The 23026-nt window shown below is 50.5% G+C and overlaps 4 protein-coding genes across 4 annotated transcripts; 3 read left to right on the forward strand and 1 right to left on the reverse strand.

Annotated features, from left to right (window-relative positions):
* The first annotated feature begins 3134 nt into the window (after positions 1-3134).
* Positions 3135-3744, forward strand: B0T15DRAFT_80858 (uncharacterized protein). The gene has a single exon (XM_062871342.1). It carries the CDS (start codon positions 3233-3235, stop codon positions 3674-3676), a length of 444 nt encoding a protein of 147 aa, XP_062727387.1. The 5' UTR covers positions 3135-3232; the 3' UTR covers positions 3677-3744.
* A 3865-nt stretch (positions 3745-7609) lies between these two features.
* On the forward strand, positions 7610-10148 carry B0T15DRAFT_565148 (peptidase S8/S53 domain-containing protein; the record flags this gene model as incomplete). The annotated part of the gene is made up of 3 exons (XM_062870656.1): positions 7610-7840; positions 7897-9726; positions 9762-10148. 3 exons carry the CDS (start codon positions 7610-7612, stop codon positions 9798-9800), a joined length of 2100 nt encoding a protein of 699 aa, XP_062727388.1. The 3' UTR covers positions 9801-10148.
* Positions 10149-10294: 146 nt separating this feature from the next.
* Positions 10295-10756, forward strand: B0T15DRAFT_522023 (uncharacterized protein). Its single transcript, XM_062868596.1, has one exon. It carries the CDS (start codon positions 10353-10355, stop codon positions 10635-10637), a length of 285 nt encoding a protein of 94 aa, XP_062727389.1. The 5' UTR covers positions 10295-10352; the 3' UTR covers positions 10638-10756.
* Positions 10757-13904: 3148 nt separating this feature from the next.
* Positions 13905-17976, reverse strand: B0T15DRAFT_80916 (P-loop containing nucleoside triphosphate hydrolase protein). Its single transcript, XM_062871343.1, has 4 exons — positions 15647-17976; positions 15317-15557; positions 14391-15134; positions 13905-14101 (listed from the first exon to the last, which is right to left on the reverse strand). The coding sequence occupies exons 1-4, from the start codon at positions 17669-17671 to the stop codon at positions 13968-13970; spliced, it is 3144 nt and encodes a 1047-aa protein (XP_062727390.1). The 5' UTR covers positions 17672-17976; the 3' UTR covers positions 13905-13967.
* Positions 17977-23026: the final 5050 nt, after the last annotated feature.

Here is a 23026-nt window from a genome sequence, read left to right on the forward strand (position 1 = left end):
CTCTGTATACCTCTACATTCCTCCTACCTCCTCTAGCCACTTAATATTGGCTGCTTTAGGCCGTTAAAGCAGGCGTATGGTTGCCAGATCAAGGACTTAGTACGTGCATATATCAACTATATAAGCAAGCTCGAGTTCCTTTATGCCTTTCGCACAACCTTCTTCGCCTCTATTACCAAGAGGAATATATAGGGCGGTTTTACAGGGGCTGGCCTTATGCCATACAATCTAGAGAGGGTGCTTTCAAAGCTAGATATCAAGCTTCATATACTAATACCCCTAATCTCACGGCCAGGCACTGTACAATCTTGGGTCTTCCAGATACTATATAACCCTCGAGAAGCCGAGTCACAGTCAACGCTTATTAAGACTCGCATTGCCAACCATCAAAATAGCTCCCCGACTTCAATGTTAGCTACTATGGACCAGCTTACCAAGGGTACAATAGCTATAATGCACCAGGTGGCCCTCCTTCAGGCAGAAGTGTCTTCGCTCCGCAAGGCTAAACAGGCGCTAAGCAAGCGCCGGAGAGCCAAAAAAATACGTGTTCGGCTTGGAGGATCACTTACTGTGCAGGAGGCACAGGAGGTGGTAAGCCAGGGGGCTGTACGTGGGGAGGAAATGCAAGAAATATAGCTGGATGGTAGTGGTGCTGGGGGGGGTCGTACGAGGGTTCGGTGCTGTGGTGTGTGCGGCAAGCCTGGCCATAATGCCCGCACTTGCCAGGAGGGTGCAGAAGGGTCTGATTCATCTGTTTCTGATGTAATTATTGTTAGTTCCTAGTGTTGTTGTTTTGTGATTGAGGATATTGTTGGTAGTGTAGTGGAGAGTGGCCGGCTCGCTTATATGGCCGGCTCGCTTATAAGATACGTTATCTATAATGTATTTTATAAGCGAGCTGCGTATATAAGCGAACTGCGCAGTCCCTACTACAACGCGTCCTCTTTACACTTAATATCGAATTTTCCCATAACCTAATATGCCCCCTACTTCAAAGGATACGAGGATAATTTTGGCCCTTAAAGCTATCCAAAATGACGAAAAGTTAAGCCTTCGAGCCGCAGCTAAGCTATATAATATACTAGAATCAACTCTCTGTTCCCGACGCGCTGGTATCCCTGCATGACACGACACTACGCCTAACTTGCGCCGGCTTATAGACTCTGAAGAGAAGGCTCTTGTTCAATATATAATTAAGCTAGTTGCATAAGCTTTTCCACCAAGACTATGTAGTATTAAAGATATGGCTAACTGTGACGGATTGAGCTATCTGAACCACTCGGCTAACTCGCACCTTCTAAAAGGATGTCGACATCGCAAGTCCCCTGACCTTGTGACTCTATGGTTGTGACGAAACCACGGGCAGTCCTGCCTCTGAAAGGGTTCGCCGGTCGAAGGTACTGCTGGTCGGACTGTAGGTCTCGGTGAAGCCAAAAGGTTCACAACAATGCTTGTCGCAATGTCTGCACAATAGGTAAAGGCTATTGCTTGAATTGCTCACTGAGGAAGCTAGCTATCTGAATGAGTGGCGGAGTGGTAGAACTATATACAGCTTCCTCCCCTAGGTATCCCCGTACCTAGATCTCTGGAACATTTGGAACAATTGTTGTTCTCGTTGTTCCATCTGGAACAACGTTCCTTGGCGTTGTTCCTTAGGAACAATCGTTCTTGGCATTGTTCCCAATCTCCCCAATCCTCAAAGTGCCCATGGTGACTGCGATATGGTGTGATGCACATCTGTTACAACTAATCTCCCCAAGCTAGTTAATGCTATCGCCTCTCTTCAAGTTCTGGAGCAACTTTTCAACGGCGCCCGCCTCTCAGGCTATTACTCACCCGTAGAATTTCCGCTGATCACCCGCGGTGCTACGTCTGCTCCCGTAACTCCCCTCACCGGGCCGAGGGGCTGCATGCGGCGGCTTACGCACGTGCTGATGCTCGACGATGCGCACCTGCACTATCAAGAGACGCTGGCGGAGATATGGCTAATGTTTGGCCTGCGAGAGCGAGCCCATCAGGAACATATTGTGGACCATCTTCGCGTCTCAGGACTCAGAAACGAATACCAGTCTGCATTGGACGCTGAAATGAGAACAGAAAACAGGAAAGTTGATAAATCTTGCATAAGGTAAGAAACACCTGCCTTCAGTCAGAAGCAAGGAAGCTGTGAAGGTGACCGAATTAGGAACCCTTCAAAGATAGAAGATGTGTGGCGAGGGTCAGGGCAAGAGTGAGTATTTTTCGTGCTCAAGGTGAAAGGCCGAATTGTGACGAAACCCAGGCAGACCTGCCTCTGAAAGGGTTCTTCTGTCGAAGGTATCGTTGGTCGGGCTATAGGTCTCGGTGGAGCCAAAGGGTTCACAACAAGTGCACAAGCAATTCTCTGAATAGTGGGTAAGGTGAACTGCGTGTATTGCTCACTGGAGAACCCCTAGGGTCCTCTAGAACGAATGACTATATACTACGTAGTTTCCTTGGTCGCCTGTGGTTGCTGTCGACCCTGAGCACCCATGGTCGCTAATGGTCGCTTCGACTATGAGCGTCCATGTGTCTATGGTCGCTGCTGTCCCTGAGCGACCTTGTCCTGTCCGGCTGCAGTGTTACCTTGTCCCGTCATCTGAGTTATGCACCTTGGGGTATATCCCCACTAGTCCGTGGTATATGGTTGGTTCGTGACACACCTGCAGTCGTCCTGTTAGCTTAATTCGTGACACGAATGCGCCTAGCAAACCAGAAATTCGCATAAATGTGCGAGTGTCTGAAGGTAATAATGAACGTGAAGACTAAACAATATTAATGTTCAACGGAATGTATTGACTGCGAGTATACGGATCCGTATAGGGAGAGGCTAGAGGAGACACCATTACTTGACCTTTACAGGCTGTAAATGTTTTGGCTGCGAAAGCTCAAGTACTACTGACATACTGAGAGTGTCTGTCTATATTACACGTTAACGCTAACGTTGACGTTAACGTTACAGTTCTCATATACTATACATTACGCCACAGCGGATTTGCCACGTGCCGGGGCCATCGAGATGACGTCTCGATGACGGCATGCGCATGGCAGTGCAAGACTCAGCCCCGGATGGTATAATACTTACTAGCGATTTGCATATAAACGTTCTCCCACAGGTCTCGGAGAAATCTTTTTTTCTGTTTCCTCTCCTTGACACGAGTACACTCTACCTCAGTATCCTTCCAATTCCTACACCTCTCTACTTGATTGCACAATGAACAGTTCTCACCCAAGCATTAGGGACACGCCACGCTCAATTACCTATACCAGAGCCTACAACGAGTCTTATTCCCGACACTATAACAAGTTGTATCGACCATGCACATCCCTGAGCCTTGACGAGCGTCTCCGCGCGCAACGGGACTTGGCTAGTACCTGCGAGCACCTTGCCAAAGCCGATGCCTTGATGGCGGAGATCGACGAAGAACGAAAGACCAGATATGCCGCTGAGACAAGGGAGGGAAGCTGGAGATCGCCCTCGAACCCATACGCCTTTGACATCCCGCGTGCCACTTACCCTACCAGCAGTGCGCCCTCCGAGAGTGATCTCCGAAACCAGTCATATTCGCGCCAGCAGGGCTACAACCGCACCCACCAGAATTGGCGCGCCGAAGACACGCGCCAGGACTGGAACCGATGGATGTACGGGCGCCCGTGAGCGTGAGCACGGTTCAGGCTGTCCATCCAGGTCAAGGTGAGGATTTGTCCTGGTTGATTCGTATGGAAAGCCCTGGTGGGCGAGGGCTGTGATCCCAATTCATGGGTTGCGCGGAGAAAAAGATGTCCGAGAATGTTCATTTCCCGCTCAGTCTTGGTTTCCCGAAGGATTGCTGTCTATTTGCGCGAACACTTGGGTCGGTAGCGGAAAGGGAGAGTAAATTGCAAGAACCTGCCTCACTACCCGACTTGGTTGTGTCGAGATGAAGCCGCGAGTAGGTGCGCAGTAGGTGCTCACCCCAGGTCATCCTCTTTCGCGTAAAGCTGTCTGGCAATGTATGTACACACATATATGCATAGAGCTGGCCGTTCCTCTCCGACCACAAGGTCCACTTGGACGAGAGACGTGGCGTCGATAGTGACCCTGCCCCGAGCGCAAGCAATCTTCCCAGACAGAGTACCCCCGGCTCCCAAGCGGGACGGCGACGGCATCTTGGGCCAGCTGAGATGAGACAGCCACTGCACGCGGATCTTGCGAGCATGTTCTAGGTGTGTTGTGCCCTGTGTTTACCGCTGCGGATAAATCGATGACCTTAAAAGATAGAACGCTGGTCTCTAATGTGCTTAAGCTAAAGGGAGTGAGGAGCTTGGTGTATAGCCTCTTTTGACCTTCTTATTCTTCTTGAGGAAGGTCGGCGCCTGATAACGAACAATCCCAGAGAGAGGATGGGAAAAACAGGGGCCCGCACAATTTAAAATAAGAATCCTTGTCGCTTGCCGATAGCGGGAGCTGTGTGTGAGGGGGTGAAGCTGAGAGTGCTTGTTAGGATAGCGAAGAACTCATGTCAACATTGAAGAGACGGGAGGCAGTATTTTATTCACATCATCCGCAATGCGATCCTTATTGTGGATGTAGGTACACCGGAAAAATCTAATGCGGTGAGTACTAAGATTGGATAATAAATGCAAGGCTAAACCTAATATTATTTAGCAGACACACTGATCATCAATCCTTCTGAAGGTGGGTAGCTGGATATCAGGCCATTATCAGAGAGGGTAGCGAGATTAAAATGTGAGATGTGGTCCCTACACCACATCTCCATTCGTTATAAAGCCCCGCAGAGCTTCCTGCATGCCTTTCCTTCTATACCTTAGCAGTAGTTAGTCATTCACGACAATACGATACGATTCATCACCACTCATGTTGCCTCATAGGTTATAAAGCTCTCTTTTTCCATTGCGTGTAGCATTTAGGGCGGTTTAGCCAGTGTTTTGAAGACACCTTCTTCATTTGCGTTAATTCTACGTATTTTACATGGCATTTCCACTCACTTTATAGCTTTTGGTCAGTTTATCGGCATTTCAATAGCCTAACCACCAAGGTTTTCGACATCGCTGACGTCGTTGTCGTCAAGCTCAATTGCGTTGTATTGCATCGACATGGTTTGACCGATTTTCATTTCCTCAAAAGCAACCGACTTGTGTCAAAGTTGACATCTATAAGGAATTTATGATATCTTCTAACGTAGTGCTTTGCGACATCGTCAATTATAGTTGATTGTGACGGTGGAACCCACCGTACCATGGCACAGGCCATTGCTTAGTCATGTGCCCGGCTTCCGGTGCATGCATGCATGATTGGTCAACCTGGTTGGTACCCCACCTTCCACATCTGGGCACATGCCCTACATCCTGTATTTAGACTTCTTCGCATCTTGCAGTCTTCGAGGATTCCTTTCCTCCTGCAAGTTTAGTATTCTTGCAATATAGTCAGTTGCCCACCAGAGCCTTGAGCCTGGCCTGCGACGACAGTCACCGTGATAGTGACTTAGTATGGTTCTCGGCAATGCTAGCTCCATCTATGGCGATAGTATAATAGTGGTCGGCTTTAGATACACTAGCAGGTAGTAAAAGTATAAAGTATAGGGTCTGATTTGTAAATGGACTATTAACTAGTACTAAGAAGACTATATAGAGACTGAGATGCTAATGTTAGGCTATCCTTTTAATGCTTCAGCTTCTATCCTATCCTTATCCTATAGGTTCAAGTTATAAAGAGTTTGATTATCTCAAGTTAACACTGCTTTATATATAGATTTCAAGTTGGTCTAGCCGCTTTGCACAATATTATTCAATAAGATAAGGGACAATCGAACCTTGGATTTATATATTAGCGCGGAACAGGCGTCAACTCTCTTACTGTTCTTTTACTCTCAACTTCTTGTCTTCTTCCTCCCCAACCACCTACAACCCCCCCGCCCCCTCCCCACCTACCTTCGTCTATACCTTTTGTTTTTACGTTCCTTTTCCTTTTGTTTTACGTTTTACCCTATCTATATGCTTCTCCAGCCACATTTTTGAGTGATGTCATCATCAATAACAACGTTATCCAGCTCTGATCATGATGCAGATTGAATACAGATGGCCTAATCATTGCGTCATTGCATCAATGGCCCCATCTTGAGCCATCCTTTCCACGGCCGTTCGCTTTCACATGCCAAAGTTACTCATGGCCTTATCCGGACTGCCCTATGGAACTAGCCGATCATTGATGTCATCCGAAGCCATCTTCCGACCCTTTGTGAACTGTCTTCATATCATGCCCACGTCTGCGGATATCGCCGCTGCTGGTTTTGGCAACTTTCAGCAGTTTCTATAGAGGAGTCTAGAACTTTTAGATCAACGCAATGAGACGGCCGGCTGATTCTCAGCTGGTCGTTTCCGCAAATAGTGCACGGTGAGCTCTCCGCCCGTTAGTCTGGACGTTACGGAGTGTATCCGTACAGTTTTGAATTCTACATCCCGCCGGAGCCAGGCTCCGTACCCATTAAATTTCAGGGTCTATATTCTTAGGCTCCGTATCCGCGTGGTTGCTCACATGCCCGCCAAGAAGATAAGATAATTAGACGACTAACACGGCTAGTCAAAGTCAGCCAAACCTTCCGTCAAATAAACAGGGCAAAATCTCTCGACTCCTCTCATATCAATGCACCAGGTGACCAACTACGGCCGCGATAAGAGGATCGGGGCACCGGGATCTGAGTATGTGCAGAGCTAAGAGCGGACTCTGTTGATTGGAGACCATGTTGAGGTGGACAGGACTCACGGGAGGCAGTTCAGGAAACCCCAACACGGACGATAGTGGTATAAGGGAGCTCGTAATATCCGAAGATTCGGTGCTATGGTGTATACAGTAACTATGTCTACAGTCCTTTTAGTTGCTAGGAGGCGGAGGAATCATCCAAAGTCAGCTGTTCCTGATGTAAAGCTGTTACCAGTAGTTCCCAATGCGGATATGGGTATTGTGATTGAGGATACTTGCCGTTGAGGCCTCTATAAGAATCGCGGTGTCGGGCACCGCGGCGGGAGAGGCACAAGAGAAGTCCTGCCATTTCGTCAGATGGTTGACAGATTAGTTCCGGACCCATCATTCCATCGGGGAGGCGGCCCAAGAGGGAGTGGAGCTTTGCGAGTCGAGACTCTCGACAACCACCTCACCAGACCTTTGTGTCAGAACTCGCAACATCTGCATGATCAGTTCTGGCACCGTAGGGAGCCAACAACTCTGAGGTCATGCTCCTTTTAGTTGATGTTTCCATCGAGATCTTCTGTCCTAGGGTCGGTTCCCCCCCGATGTTCCTTTGTGGTTTACGTCACGACGGTGACGTAGTAGACACGTACGTTTAGTAGTGATAGCTGCCTCGGTTTGTGTCAGGTATCTCTGCTCAAGCATGCGTGTTGGTTGCTATCTGCTATTCTCGCATTGGCTCTTGATCTTTCTGTGGCAACATCAAATCACGGTATATAAGTATTAGCTGGTCTGACCTACACTGTGACACATCGAGCGGAGTCTGTTGCGGCTTGATCTCTTTAAGCTTCCTGTGCTCTAGGAAAGTCCTTTTTTCGTTAATCGATGACCGAAACCTAAGCAAGCATGACGATTATTACTATTAATGGCAATTCCCTTGACACCGAGTCGCTGGCTCACGGGGCTTTCAACCTCGTCCCAGAGACAGCCAAGGACTCCAACTACATCCTGATACAGACCGATGGCCCGCTTACCAAGGAGATCAAGGAACAGCTTAAGAAGGAAGAAGTTGATATCCAGGAGAGGGTGTCCGAGAACACCTACCTCTGCGGATACAAGCCAGAGACGCAACCGAAGGTGCGATGATCGCATTATCGGCATCTCGTGATATCGAGACTGACTTTCTATCTCAGGGCATCGGTAGAATCGGAGATCTGCCCTATATTACCTTCGCACAAATTTACCCTCCCCATTGCGTGATTGACGCCCGACTCAAGGGCGTTCCGGCTGCGTCTTCATCGACGAGTCCCCTCCTCCCTACACCGGACCGAAGTAAGCGCACAGTGACCGTTGATGTCGAGTTCCACAAGGACGTGGTTCCGGGCCCCGAGTTGATCAAGGAGCTCGCGGCGACCGCCCGGCTGGACCCGGAATCCCTGAAGACGGCCGGTGATAAGGCCCGAATTACCATTCAGCATCGCTACCTTGCCGACGTAGCGGAGCTAGACCAGGTTAAGCGCATCAACGAGGTGCACCCGGTGAAGCTGTACAACGATGTCGCCCGCGGAATCCTCCGTGTTGCGCAAGCCGTACATCCAGCAAGCCCTGCCACGAGGTACGAGGGTGACGGTGAGCTCGTGTGTGTCGCCGACACTGGATTCGACCAAGGCTCCCTTGACCCCGCTCAAGTGCATAAAGCATTCATAACCCCCGGTCCTGGAGCAGCGCCCGTGGCGCGGATTCAACGTCTGTACGCCCTCGGTCGCCCAAACAACGCGTCGGACCCCGACGGCCACGGCACCCACGTCTGCGGCTCGGTCGCGGGCGATGGGACCTACGCTAGCACTGGGGCGCACATCCAGGGCACCGCGCCCAGGGCAAGACTCGTGGTGCAGTCGACGCTCGACTCCGGTGGCGGTCTCGGGGGCATTCCGGCAGACTTGCGAGAACTCTTCGCGGCACCGTACAAAGACGAAAAGGTTCGCATTCATACCAACAGCTGGGGAGCTCACCCCGCCCCCTTCCGCCAAATTGAGTACAACAACGATTCCAAGGCCATCGACGATTTTGTCTACAACAAGCGCGACATGGTGATTCTTTTCGCCGCTGGCAACGACGGCATGGACACCAAACCCAACGATGGCATTGTCGACAACGCCCAGGTCGGCGCCGAGGCCGCCGCTAAGAACTGCATCTCGGTCGGCGCCTCGGAGTCCTACCGACCGGACTTCCCCATCAGATACGCCAGCTTCGGCTTCCCCAAGCAGCCGCTGGGCGCAGACAAAGTTGCTAATGACGTCCGCGGCATGGCTGCCTTCTCGTCGCGCGGCCCGACACGCGAGGGCCGCATCAAGCCTGACGTCGTCGCACCGGGAACGTGTATACTCTCGGCTCGGAGCTCTCGCGTGCACAGGGTTTTACCTGACTGGGGCATCAGTACAGGCGATGATACCTACATGTACGACGGCGGTACCTCGATGGCTACTCCACTGGTGGCAGGTTGCTGCGCCGTCCTACGCGAGGCGCTCGTCAAGAATGGCACCCCTGAACCGAGTGCTGCGCTCATCAAGGCCTTGCTGATCAACGGCGCCGTCGAGCTCGCCGGTCAGTACGTTCCCACCGAGGCAGGCAGGAGCCCCAACAACTCGAGCGGCTGGGGCCTCGTCGATGTCGCGAACAGCATTGTCATCGGCACTCCGACGGAGGACAACATTGTTGCTGCAGCCAACATGTCCGCGGGCTTCCGTGATGAGGCGGAGCCGCTCGACACGGGCGAGACTTTCGAATTCACGATCCCGACTGGGGATACTGGACGCACCCTGAAAATCACGCTGGTTTGGACGGACCCGCCGGGCGGCGAGCTGCAGAATGATCTGGATCTGATCGTCGTCGCGCCTGGTGACGAGATCAAGCGTCATGGGAACCAGCCGGGCGATTTTCCGTACAACATGCAGACACACTTCGACCGGAAAAATAATGTAGAACAGATTGTATGGGAGAGGATTCCGCAAGGGTCGGCGAAGGTACGTGTGCAGCACACAATGTAACGTCGTGGGAGGGACAGTCTTTTGCACTAGTCTGGAAAGTCTCTAATTAGGCAACCTGCTTGATCACTTGTACTAGGTATTGTATAGGTTAGAATGCATCGTGCGAGTTGGAAGACTAAATACTAAAGGGAATGCATTACCCTAGCGGCCTAGGCCCTTTGTTACCCTTGTCCGAGTCTTAAGCGATCTTCGCTAGCTGTTGCACTCTCTCGACATGCCGACCAAAGGTACCCTGGCATTAACGACCCAAGTGCCGCCAAAGTTGTCTCTTCTTTCTGTTCCTTCAATCTCAGTATGCTCATAGACTCATCATTAACAAATTGCAGAAAAACTGGTTGAGATCATTACGGCTCCTGTATGGCGCTTCGATGTTAATGGGCCACTGCTATAATACCGAGACGGCTAGGTGAGCCCGTAGATATATATACGTTAAGTGAGTTGATACTGCTGTGTAGAAAGGAAGAGCGTGTGATCAAACGTTTCATTTCTTTAGATATACAGTCAGGGTTCAAAAGTCTGTCACACCCCACATCAATTAAACGCGCGTCGCGACATGACACGCACTATCTTCTATCTTCTAACCAACCCAACTTTAGCACACCATGGTCAATTTGGCCGAAATCGGGGCCAAATTGACGGCCGGCCGTCAACCTGGCCAGGAACTATCACCGACTGCACGTGCAGCTATTATAGGTGCCGTTGTAGCTGGGGCTAGCCAGTTAGCTATTGCCCGCGCGTTTCGTATCGACAGGACGGCTGTCTACCGCATCCTTCAACGGTTCGAATCATCTACCACTGTTGAGTCCAAGCCTCGAACAGGCCGGCTAGAGATTCTTATATGTCGGGAAAAGCAGTATATCCTACAATTGGCTAAACGGCGTCCCTAGCTTATAACCCAGATGCTGATTAATACTATGGACGGCTGTATCTCCCGATCAACGATATACCGGGTTCTTTGCCATTATCGGATGCGTAAGTGGCGTATATAAAAGAGAATCCTATTGACAAAGGCAATAGCAAAGGATAGATATCGATTTGCTTGCCTTTGGTTAAAGGATATTGAGATCTTAATCCGAGTAAATGACTTAGAAGTCAACCTTAGATTTTACTAACTAACCTCTAGTCTATCTTTACCGACGAATCGTCTTGCCAAAACAATTCGAGTAACCTAACAACTTGGGTCTTCCGGTTCCCTTCTTAAAAATAAGATAAGAGCTTTGTCAACCTCTAGAGCTATAGCAAAGGTACGATTTCGATCATGATTTAGGGTGGCATTTGGAAAGGGGGGAGGACCGACCTTATTATTATAGAACGTGACTACCAACCACCGTAAAAAGGAGGATATAGCTCTTGGAGTTATCAGCAGGCATTGGAAAAGGGTCTTCTTCTAATTTACGATGGTACTTGGCACTTCTAGCAGGATAATGCCCAAGTATATACATTTGCATCCTCGACCGAGTAGCTAATAAAGCATATGATCGAGGTCCTACCCAACTGGCCAGCCTATAGCCTAGATCTTAATCTAATCGAGCATATATAGGCTCTATTAAAACGGAGGATAAAGCAGCTATATCCAGATGTCTGATTACTCAAGAAAAACTAGCTAGATATAGCTAAGTTTACTCGATGTCTTCGGGTATGTTGGTGGGCAATTGACCAGGGTTAAATTGACGGTCTTATTGACTTAATGCCCTGGCGATTGGCTGCAGTCCAGAAAGCTAGGGGTTGGTATACAAAATATTGATGGCTAGAACCAGGGCTTCTATCTATATATATCTATTTTGCTAGGAATGTTGGTGGTGTTGCGTTATATAGAGATATGTTAATAGTTGTAGTGACCTAGAAAATAGGTGGCGGGGGATTTTGATATAGGGTGTGACAGACTTTTGAACCCTGACTGTAATAACCAATGGTGATTGAGACCCTTAACAAGTTCTTAGAACCTAAAGCTAAGGTTATAACTACCTATCTAGGTACTTCTACTGCTTATCGTTTGCTTATACTATGTTAGGTACCTTATATGAAAGACTTATTAAAAGATCCCGAGTGCTTGGGATAAGATACGCAGTTCTATAAGCTGCTTAGGAAGAGGGGAAATAAGAGAATTATTATCTAGCCTAATGTCATGAATTAACCTGCAGAGGCCGGTGGGGGCCGACCTGCATGGTCAGCAGGCAGCGCCTGCGTCCAATCATTATGGGCCAGGAAGGACCAATGAGGGTTGGGAAGATTGGGAACAATGCCAAGAGCAATTGTTCCCAAGGAACTACGCCAAGAAATGTTGTTCCAGATGGAACAACGAGAACGACAATTGTTACAAATATTCCAGAAATCTGGGTATAAGGATACCTAGGGGAGGAAGCTGTATATAGTTCTACCATTCTGTCGCTCATTCAGATAGCTAGCTTCCTCAGTGAGCAATACAAACAATAGTCCTTACCTATTGTGCAGATATTGCGACAAGCATTGTTGTGAACCCTTTGGCTTCACCGAGACCTACAGTCCGACCAGCAGTTACCTTCGACCGGCGAACCCTTTCAGAGGCAGGACTGCCTGTGGTTTCGTCACAGTCCGTTCTGGACCGGAATGACTGGACGCGGGCGCTGCCCGCAGACCATGCAGGTCGGCCCCACCGGCCTCTGCAGGTTAATTCATAACACTGCTATTTAATAATAGCACCTATTCCTATAAGAGAAGAGGTATTTAGATTAGATATCTAGAAGCGCTATAATACAAAGGTATATATAAGAAAGTTAATAAACTATATTTATTCACCTTAGGTAACTTATCTATATCGCTATTATTAGGCTTAGTAACGTTCTAATGCTACGCTTATTTCTATTAGCCCTACTCTCTACCTCTTGCCTAAAACGTGTTAGAGCTATCTCTCTAATGTTATAATTTCTACTTATAATAGCTGCATCGGCGCCAGCTTGGCCCTAGATCATAGATGCTAAGCTTCGCCACTTCCCGCGCAAGACTACCCAGCTTGTCTTCGTCGCATTGCGATATAGATAGTAAGAAGCGTACGCGTTATTATATAGATTGCTCTAGCTCGAAATAGCAGCTATATATAGGCCAGCTGCCTGGTAATTCTAGCGTTCTGCTTATAGATCCTCCGCTCTAGGTCCACTATACACTAGTAGGGAATAGCGTCGACATACTATGAGGACAGGACGACTGATAGATTAGTAGGTCCATGATCGACTCCTTAAGGTCAGCGAAAAATGCGCCAAGATAACCTGAGGCAGTTGTATCACGCGTCGAGAACTGGATTGGTTATGCATGAGGTATATTACGGTGTTCGTCTTGGAATGGGTACGTTGACTCGGGAACGGGCATCCTAGCAAGCTGCGGTCTGCCTTGCTACTGCTCTATAGCCGCCCTGATGCAGGACTGCGCCGGTGTTAGGTCGGTTCCCACGTTCATCGCCAGCGTGCGACGTAGACTGGCAATCCGCCTTCGGGCGATGTGGGCGCCGCAAGTGGTCGTGAACCTTGAGAGCAGCGCGTGTACTCGTTGCCAGTTCTGCTCCTGGCTCGCGTCGCTCTATTGCGGTGGTCGAGGCTTCCCCTCCACCATGAGCAGCAGGGTAGGCTGGGTCAGGCCATACGGGCGACGGGCGCGTCTAATTCGACGTTGATCAGCTCGCTCAGGTTGACGAGCGTTGGGGCCGGTACTCGCAGCGCGAGCACGCCAACCGAGTCCACGTGGCTACGTTGTGCCGTAGCCCCACCTTTGGCGTTCGACATACCACGGAAAGGCTCGAGAACGGATGGTCACCTGCCCTTTTGGGCTTTGATGCGAGCTCTGCCAGATCGAGGTCTGCTCGCGGACTGGGGCAGCATTGCGGGGGTTGTATCCCCGATGGCAATCAATGGCACGACATGCTCAGCATCCTTCCGGCTCCTCGACCGAGTCACTGCCGGCTCCCGAGCTGGATGCTTCCTATTTCCTTGGTTCCTATGTACCACGTCGATAAAAGCAATCTGTCCACGGCGCCTTGATATAACCATAGAAAGGTTACGATATTTTAACTCGGCAAGCAACAGACTAAGCACCTATCCTACAAACACAAGCCTCCGCACTTGAACTGTTCCCATCACTTACATCCCATCCAGCCAATGGGCCCCAACTTGCCATTCTAGTCCCCATACGACACTCCCAAGATATATCCTCACACCTCACTTTCAATTATCCACTTAAGCCGCAACTCCTCAGGCGACCACCCCACTAGGTGCTCCTGCGCGCAGCCATGCATCATCCGCCACATCCACCGCCCCCCGCCGCTGTAATGAGCTATAACTGGCTCGCAATGTGTCGCGCCCGGCGTGTCCAGCAGCGGCACAAGCTCCATCCCGGCATATCTCAGCTTGTCAATGTCCGGAATATTATGGTTACCGTCGGGCGGCGACAGGAGTGACTGGATGGTGGTGGTGGAAGGAGAGAATGAGGAGCCTGCCAAGCGAGGGCACATAGTTAGCACGCTCACGGAAGCAGTTTTATGGCCACGGAAACTCATTGTTTATATGTTCATATAGGAAAGGGTTCGGGGGCAGAAGGGCAGGCGGTTGTAGGGTGTACCAGGAGCTTAGATAAGGTAGGTACTGACTGGGAGAAACAGAGCGAGCATCACGCACCGAAAGCGCCTGCCCCGCTCCTGCTGCTGCTGCTGCCGCCGCCGGTGTTGACGTTGTTGTTTGTGCTGCCACCGTTGTTGTTGGCCGTCGACGGAAACACAAACGGGCTGCGGCCCGTACTCGTTCTACTCCCACCATTACTGGCCGTGGTAGTAATAGTGCTCGTCGTGGCCACTCCGCCGGCCTGCGCAGTGGTCGCGTTCGCTGCGAATAACCCTGGAGAGCTCATGCTATTGACGGTAGCGGCCGTGTTCCCTGGATTCGAGCTGCCAAAGAGACCAGATGTGCTTGCATTACTGGGGTTGCCGAAGCTGGCGACGTTAAACTGTGGCGGAGTAGAGTTGGACGTGGAGGGCAAGAGCGTGGCGGACGCGTTGGGGGGGTAGGTAGGGGTCTCGCTAAAGTGGAAGACTGGGGGCGAGAAGAGGCCAGTTGCGGGAGGGGCGGTTGCCGCTGCTGGTGCTGAAGTGGCAGCAAAAACAGATGTGGTGCCTCCCGAATGGCTGAAGATAGACCCCGTGCTGGAGGTCTGAGGAGGGGCGCTGGTGGTAGCGGCAGATTGGAACAGGGAGGGCGCTGCAGGGGCCTGGGTGTTCGCAGCAGGCGTTGACGCGGGAGGCGCTGGCCTCGGTGACAGACGGGGCTGTGAGCTTGTGGTCACTGCTCGGTGCTGACTGCTATCCGACCCTGAAGGCGGCGTCGGATTCCCCGCGGGAGTGGGTGGCCTGGAGGGTACGGCGGGTGCTGCGGCGCCTGTCAGTCCTGAAAAAGTCTCTGCTCTCGTTGAATGCGGATTCTCAGCGAACCCCGTCCGGATCCGGCAGCAGCCGGAGGCCGGTGAGTCACGGCGGAAGCGATGGCTCGTCATCCAACGTCTGAGTCTGCCAAACACCCCGCGCTCCCTGTGTTCGATATCACCGACTCACCTGTCACCTCTCTCGGCCTGTGCCTCTGGCACCTCCGCAGGCCATCCCTGAGACTGCGGATCTCGTTCTGGAGAGCCAACCGCTGACTCTGCACCTCGTCCGACTCGGCGGCCAGCTCCGCCAGTTGGTTGGCGCTCATTCTGTCGACCTTCCTCGGCGTCAGGATGTCCGGGATCTCACAGACCAGACAACTCTCGACTGCGAGATTGATGACGTTGTCGACAAAGGTCCGCAGCGACATCTGGCATGTTTGTACGGGGTTAGCCTAGATGGTCCCGGGCGGGTTGCAGAGACGCGGACGGGGAACTTAGGGAAGGCGTTTCGACTCGCCTCATAATGAGAGATGGCCATATCAATCACTCTCGAGGTGGCAAATTCGTCCCGCTCAGCCTGGCTCAGGTCATGGACGGCCCTCTGGAGCATCTGTCGGCTCAGGCGTGCATTTGTTCGGAACAGCTCCGGGTGGACTTCTCTAAGGCGATCGACGAGCCGACCGGCCAGCCGACGGAGCGTCTTTTCCTCCATTTTGACGCTGAACTCGTCCTCGAGTGGCAGCCCGTAACCTTTTTCGTAGGGAAGAAGCAGCTGCACCAGCTTTTCACGTAGCAACTCTTCCCGCTCGACGAAGAAGGGGTCCACGCAGTCGCTTAGGACGGCTCTCAAGGTGGTTTCGTCGGCGCCGATGATGTGCGCGAAGGCCTCCTCGACGAACTTCTGGCTGACCTTCAGCACCTGCCGGAGGTGAGTCCAGGCGATGTCCTTCCACGGCTTCGCCTGCTTTTTGAACAGCTGGAGGGCGAGCTCGCTGTTGGCTTCGCCGGGGAACTCGCGGCCCAGGTTGAACGACGCCTGCGACTGCAGCTCCGCGTTGAGCTCTGTTTCGCGTTTGGCTTCCGGGTGTGGCACGCCGTACTCGTCGATCAATTCCTGCAGGTAGGCTGGAAATTTTGGGGAGTCGTCGTCATCGACATCGTTATCATAGTCGTCATCGTCATCATTATCATAGTAGTCGTCGTCGTTGCCATCGCCGTCGTCCGGATTCTCGTCGGCAGCATCCCCGTCGCCCCACAGGATCTTGTAGCGCGCGCCTTTGACTTTCATCACAGCATCAAAAGCGCGGTTCCTATTGCGCAGCTTAGCGCGCAGCTTTGTTTCCTTCTCGTCGATGCCCCCAAAGAAGTCCTCATTGCTGTACCGGCCCTCAATCCCGTCGCGGGCCAGTCGCTGGAAGTCCTCGGCGATGCCGAGCAGGTACGAGCGAAGCTCCTCGGTCGTCGACCGCGAGCTGCCAAGTCGATCTAGCGCTTCCTGGCGCGTCCTCAGATTTGCTTCGATTTCATCGATCAGGCCCGGTAAGTTTGTCCTGATGTGGTCGAGAAGGACTTTGCTCAGACGCTTCCGCAAGCTCTCGACGCCCCTGTTTGCCGGCAGGATGGAGCTCCAGGCGCCGGACCGGAAGAAGCGATGCTCGATGGCGTCTCGGACGTCATCTCCCGAGGACCTCTCGCTCTCGGACGGGTTGCGCAGCACGTACCAGCCGAGGGTGAGCTTGTGCATACTCTCGAGGCCCTTGGCCAGGTCCAGGTACTTGCACTCGTTGGCCGACCCAGGCCCGGCCAGGTCGGGCTTGGTGATGACGCCAATAGTGCGCTCGCGGGACGGGTCGTGTTTCTGGGCCACCTGCAGAACCACCTGGTTGGCGAGGTTGTTGTTTGCGGCCACGACGGCGAGGATGATGCTCTTTGGCTGGTTCATGTAGCTCGCCACCAGCTGGTCGACAACCTCCTTGTCGGCCTGGTTCTGGTCGGCCGTCTCACTGTGGAAGATGCCAGGAAGGTCGACCAGCGTCAGGGGGTATACGTCTGGTGCAGAGATCTCTACCCGCAGGATGTCTCGTGAGAACCTCTTAGTACCCCCCTCGCGGATGCCCATGCGGACCTTGGCGTCGCGGATTACGTCGGGCAAGGCCTCCCTGTTGAAGACCTCCCCGTGGAATGGCGGGTCTACAGCGTCTCCGTGCCCGGCCGGTTCAGGTGTGCCGTCCGCGAACTGGATGCTGACCTGCACGGCGGTCTCGCTGGCACGGCGCAGAACGAGCTCCGTGGCAAAGCGCGTGCATAAGTCGCCGTCGACGGGGAAGCGCACGCGCGAGATGGCTTCCAGCACGGAACTCTTGCCCGATGACTGGTCGCCAACGACGATGATCTGGGGCAGGTTGACGATGTCACCGACGTGGATCTTCCGGAGATCGTCGATTGTGTCGAGCAGCGCCTTCGACTCGGTGTTGTTGAGTTGCGCCAGCGAGTCAGCGTCAAGGGCCACCTGCGGCGGCGGAGGAGTCTCGAGAGACCCCATGCTGTGTGCTCGACTTCGCTATCCGAATTCCTTGCTTGTATCTTTGTACCCGACTCTGTCGTATCCGAGTAACTAATCGTCTTGAACATGGTCGAGTTAAGAAAGGCGCGATCCAGAGACAGGCACGGCGGTTACCCCCTTGATATAGAAAGGCAGCCTGCGTATTATTGTCACCACGGCCGACGCAGATTTCAGCCGTTTGGTCGCATGCAAGTTGCTGCAGGAAACAGGTTTCTATCACCAACACGCGTTTCATGGGTAGGAGGCTCCGGGCGCTTAGCATCAGTTCATCCTTTCAGGGGATCTTTCACTAGCCAGGGGCCCAAGGCTGAGAATGACGGGCTGGCCTCCAGGCACCGATCGCCGTACAAGGCGCACCTATACTGGCAGCGCAACGCGAGTGGTTCAGACGTTGAGGCGTCTGTGCCAAGGCCCTTCAGAGTTTTGTCCCAGTGAATTGGAACTCAATGTGGAAGACCACTGATAGGCAGTGTCGGTACACTACTAGCTGGAGTGCTCGCAGAGCTCGATCTTCCTGCAGTCGTCCCTGTTTCAGGGGTAAACCTGAAACCTGCCTCGATGCAGGAGACAAGGGCGCGCTCTAGGCTGTATGCTGTGTAACCAGCGGGAGCACGTCAGCCACCCTCCGCACGCCATCAGACTCAGGCTTTCCCGGCTGCGGAGGACCAAGAGCCACGACGGAGACAGGCGGGTCTTGATGCGCCTAACGTTGCACCCCCATGCTGGGTCGCGCTCATGGCCCAACACATATGCAACCTCCCAGTCTGTCTCTGTCAGTCATCTCCGCACCCAACCGAATGGCACGCAGTGCCGTTTGTTGTGGCGAAAGGCGTTTGAAAACAGCGCGTGGTGTTTTCTCAAGCAGCCGGTCAAAATCCAGCAAGCGCTTATCGCAAGGGGAACCAGATTGAGCACCTTTAGTTCCGGACAATGTCGTTGACTTATGTAACTCAACCTTGGCATTGGCACGACATGCAGGGCAAGCAGCAGGGGTGTCACAAACGCCCTTTTCTCAGTTCAGTAGGACGTTGATTGACTGGCAGTGGGTGGACGAAGTGTTGAAATGTTCCTCAGCGCGATATCTATTATTACTACGCGCGGGTCGGTGCTGCACTGCGAATCCACTGCCGGATGCTACACTCACACGGCACTAGCATCGCCACGGCCATAACTCTCGATCCTCTTCCCAGAGGTTCAATACACCCAGTAAGTAATAGTAGTAAACGTATATTTAATAATAAAATATACTTTTTATTTATAATAAATATATATATTAATAACCTATTAGGCTATATATATCTCATAGCTTACCTATTTTATATAGAGTATTATCACGGTCAATAGAGTTGTCACTCTAGTTAGGAGTCGAACCTACGACCTTCTATGTAGAACAGATGAAGTAGAGCACAAGTCACGTGACTCACAAATCGGGAATATCCTGGTGTAATTCTAGACCGACCGCTTAGAACCTTTTCTTTCTTTTTCCTTAGGCTTAGTTTCATAGAATTATATGCTACGAATAGCTAGCTTAATCCTATAAACTACATCATACTGTCATAGGTATATTACCCCTCTTTCTCTAATCTAGACTCTTTTAAATTTTTATTAAGTTAATCTTTATTATTAAAATATCTTTATGATGTTCCTTTCTAATGTAGGTGTATAGCGAAAGTTACATACATATGAAAGTTACACTAAACCACACCAACGCGACATCTCACTTCTACACCCACTTCCTCCACAACCTAACATGCCTCAGAAAAACGACGAAAGCCAAGTTATCTTAGCCCTCCAGGCTCTAGAGAATGATCCGAAATTAAGTCTTAGAGCTGCAGCTCGGATCTTTTCTATGGACCTAATGAAGCTTAGCCGCCGTCGGCGTGGTCAGCAGTCACGACACGATATTCCAGCCAACTCGCGGAAATTGACCGATTTAGAGGAGGCTATCATTGTTCAATATATCCTCGACCTGGATTCTAAAGGATTTCCTCCCCGCTTGTCTGGTATAGAAGATATAGCCGATCGGCTATTTGCCGAACGCGATGTAGGATGCGTTAGAACGTATTAGGCTTCAACCTTCGTCAAACGGTACCTAGAGCTTACTATGCGTTTCAATTGGAAATACGACTATTAGAGGGCCTAATACAAAGATCCAGAGATTATTCGCGGTTGGTTTATACTTATATGGAATATAATCGCGAAGTATAATATCTAGGAGGCCGATATCTATAACTTCGATAAGACTAGGTTTTAGATAGGTATTATCTCAACGGCAATGGTTATTATAAGCTCCAAACGGCGTGGCAGGGTAAAGTCGAAGCAGCCTAGCAATTGCAAGTAGATAATGGTAATCTAGGGCGTCAATACGACTGGCTAGGCGATCCCGCCGTTCATTATCATCAAGGGCAAACATTACCTCTCCTCTTAGTATAAGAATAGCCTATTACCGAAGGACTAGGTCATTATAATATCCGAAAACGGTTGGATAACTAACGAGAGAGGCCTAGAATAGATTTAGTACTTCAATAAGTATACTAAAGCTCGAATAGCTAGGGTTTATCGCCTCCTAGTCCTCGACGGCTATAATAGCCACCATTCGACCGACTTCGAGCTCTATTATAAGGAGAATAATATTATCACCCTCTATATACCTCCCTACTTATCTTATATTCTTTAGCCGCTCGATATTAGGTGTTTTAGCCTACTTAAAACAGCATATAGCAAGTAGATTAAGGGGATAATATAGGTAAATATAACCTATATTACTAAGGAGGACTTCTTTCCTATATTCTATACCGCTTTCTAAGCCGCTATAACTCCTGAAAATATTCAAGGAGGTTTTCGAGGTACTAGAATTACTCCTTTTAATCCCGAGAAAATAATCTTATAGCTCGATATCCGTCTAAAGACGCCAACGCCCTTAAACTCGCCGCCTAATAGTGCCTACACCTAGGTTTCCAAGACCCCGAATAACCTAATCGAAGCCTCCTTATAGTCTACCCTTATTAAGAATCGAATTACCCGGCATTAAAATAGCTCTCTAACTAAGATTTTAAGGGCGGTTAATATATTTGCTAAAGGGACGTCCAAGGTCATATATTAGTTAGCATTATTAAGGGTAGAGAACCAAAGCCTCTAAGCAGTAAATAAGGTACTAAGCAAGCGCCGAAGGGTTAAAAAACAACGGCTCCGACAAGGAGGATCACTTTTTATATAGGATATATAGGATCTATAGGGCTAGAGAGACATTAAGGTATAGATTAAGGAGGAAACATAGGCGGGTAGTAGTCGGAAGCCGAGAGTTAAAATACGTGTGCGGTATTATAGCAACTACGGCGAGCCTGGCTATAGTGCGCGTACCTATCAGATAGTTGTTAAAACGTCCGAGGAAGATAATTCCGAGTAGTTTCGTTCGTTTTAAGCTAGTTGGGTGGAATTAATATAGATAAAGTTAAGGGGGTATAGTTTAGTATAACTTTCGTATGCATATAACTTTCGCTATATACTTATGTTAGTCATCATAAAATCTCCTATAGCAGCTATAGCTTATTGTGACAGTGGAACCCACCATACTATGTATGATATATGCAGTATGATTGGTTGGTTGTAGAGCACATGCCCTACCTTCTATATCTGGCAAGTGCCCTATATCCCGCATCCTGTATCTAGACTTTCCTGCTTTGCATCTTCCACTTACAGAACTCTTCCTTCTGCAAGTTCAGTATCCTTGCAATATAGTCAGTTGCTACCAGAGCTATTGAGCCTAGCCTGCATCTACCAATTCGTGACACTTATTAAGTAGCATATTATAGCAGCTCCTATCTACTATATAAAATCTAACCCTTCCCGGTGAACAAACATCGGGGGCCGCCTACGCGGGCGGCCGGGCATCGCAAAAATCGGGAATTAGGTCCTTTGCGATCTGTTCTTTCGATTCCAAGGGGTTGCAGCGACGCGCAGCTTCTACGCGGCCGTATAGCTATCAGATTGCTGGTTTTCGCGACAAGAAAGTGAAGATTTTCGAGTGTACCGAAAATCCCGCACTACCCCGTACGACGACCACCGTTGATGATAACCACGACAATCTACCTATAATAAGTTTATAAGACTAGGGGGATACTAGGTACGAAAACCACCCGACTCTTTCGACGTTTTAAAGAAGAGATAGGGTACCCCCGGCCTTGCCCGGTTCTAAGGGCGCCTATAACGAACACTAGAGAGCTAGTTATATAGCGACGAGGATATAGAGCAAAAGCTGGTATCGCCGACCGATTGTACGACTAATTATAAGAGCAGAAGAGAAAGGGAATATAGGCTTGTTAAGGGAGGTAATATAGGTGGCCGGGCCCTCTTACGAGGTACTTCGCCCTTTATAATACTATAGTTGGATCTAAGGATAGGAGGCGAGGCAGGTAGATTAGGGCAGGTTAATAGCAGAGCGACCGAGTAAGCTATACCGGTATAGCAGCTTGTACGACGGCCTATTGTAAGATACGGTCAGCCTTATAAGGGAGACCTAGCAAGGTAATAGGAAGCTAGAAGTTAGGGTTGCGCCTGGCGGAAGGTGGGCTATGGCGGCTATACTAGACTGAGAGAAGGATAATGGAGGTATGGCTCTAGCTCGTACCTAGGCTATAGGAGAGATATAGCTATTCCCTCGGCGAGGGACCTATAGGAATATCGTATATGGCGGGGAGTATGCTCCCTTAGCTAGAGGTATATAATAGGGGAGGAAACCGCCGATAGGACGTACTAGAGAGTACTATAGCTAGAGATCAAATGTATGGTATCGCCGCTATAAGGAACTTATAGCTCTAAAGGAGTAGTATAGCCGGCCGGAGAGGACGGACGTATATATCGGTTATCTAAGAGGGAGGAAGTATTATGCCTCTTGTGGAGAGCTTAAGGTGCAAACCTTGGAGTCCTATAGCCTAGTATTATTATGCTTAGTCTGGTAGAGAGGTTTGGCCTTGCCTCTCTGATTAAATTACCTCTATAAGGCGGATCTTCGCGATTATGCTTAGGTAGCACGTTTGTAGAGTGATAATCTAAGGACTTCAAGGCCACTACAAGGCCTAGCCAGGGACCTAGCAAAGGCCCAGAACCGAAGCCTACGCATCGTAACCAGAGCTTACAAGGCCACCCCTATACGGAACCTCGAGACGGAAACTTGGATCCCTCCCCTAGACCTCTACCTTAACAAGAGGCTGGCCGACTTCGAAGGCCGGCTCAACGAGCCTACCCTACAGGCCGGGCTAGGCCCAGAGGCCCCGAGACGCCCACCAAAGAAAATCATCCAAGGGGCTTGCAACAGGCTCTAACGAAGGTTCCGGA

This window comes from Chaetomium strumarium (genome assembly GCF_033439665.1).
Source record: "Chaetomium strumarium strain CBS 333.67 chromosome Unknown B0T15scaffold_1, whole genome shotgun sequence".
In the NCBI taxonomy this organism is placed as follows: Eukaryota; Fungi; Ascomycota; class Sordariomycetes; order Sordariales; family Chaetomiaceae; genus Chaetomium; species Chaetomium strumarium.

What these genes read in the sequence shown, in the direction of transcription:
- B0T15DRAFT_522023 (XM_062868596.1), top strand. Translation starts at nt 10,353, where the DNA reads ATGGTCAATTTGGCCGAAATCGGGGCCAAATTGACGGCCGGCCGTCAA.
- B0T15DRAFT_80858 (XM_062871342.1), top strand. Translation starts at nt 3,233, where the DNA reads ATGAACAGTTCTCACCCAAGCATTAGGGACACGCCACGCTCAATTACC.
- B0T15DRAFT_80916 (XM_062871343.1), bottom strand. Translation starts at nt 17,671, where the DNA reads ATGGGGTCTCTCGAGACTCCTCCGCCGCCGCAGGTGGCCCTTGACGCT. An exon ending in TGGCCATCTCTCATTATGAG is followed by an intron (nt 15,558 to 15,646) that starts GCGAGTCGAAAC and finishes CAAACATGCCAG; the next exon opens with ATGTCGCTGCGGACCTTTGT. An exon ending in GAGCGGGGCAGGCGCTTTCG is followed by an intron (nt 14,102 to 14,390) that starts GTGCGTGATGCT and finishes GCCGGGATGGAG; the next exon opens with CTTGTGCCGCTGCTGGACAC.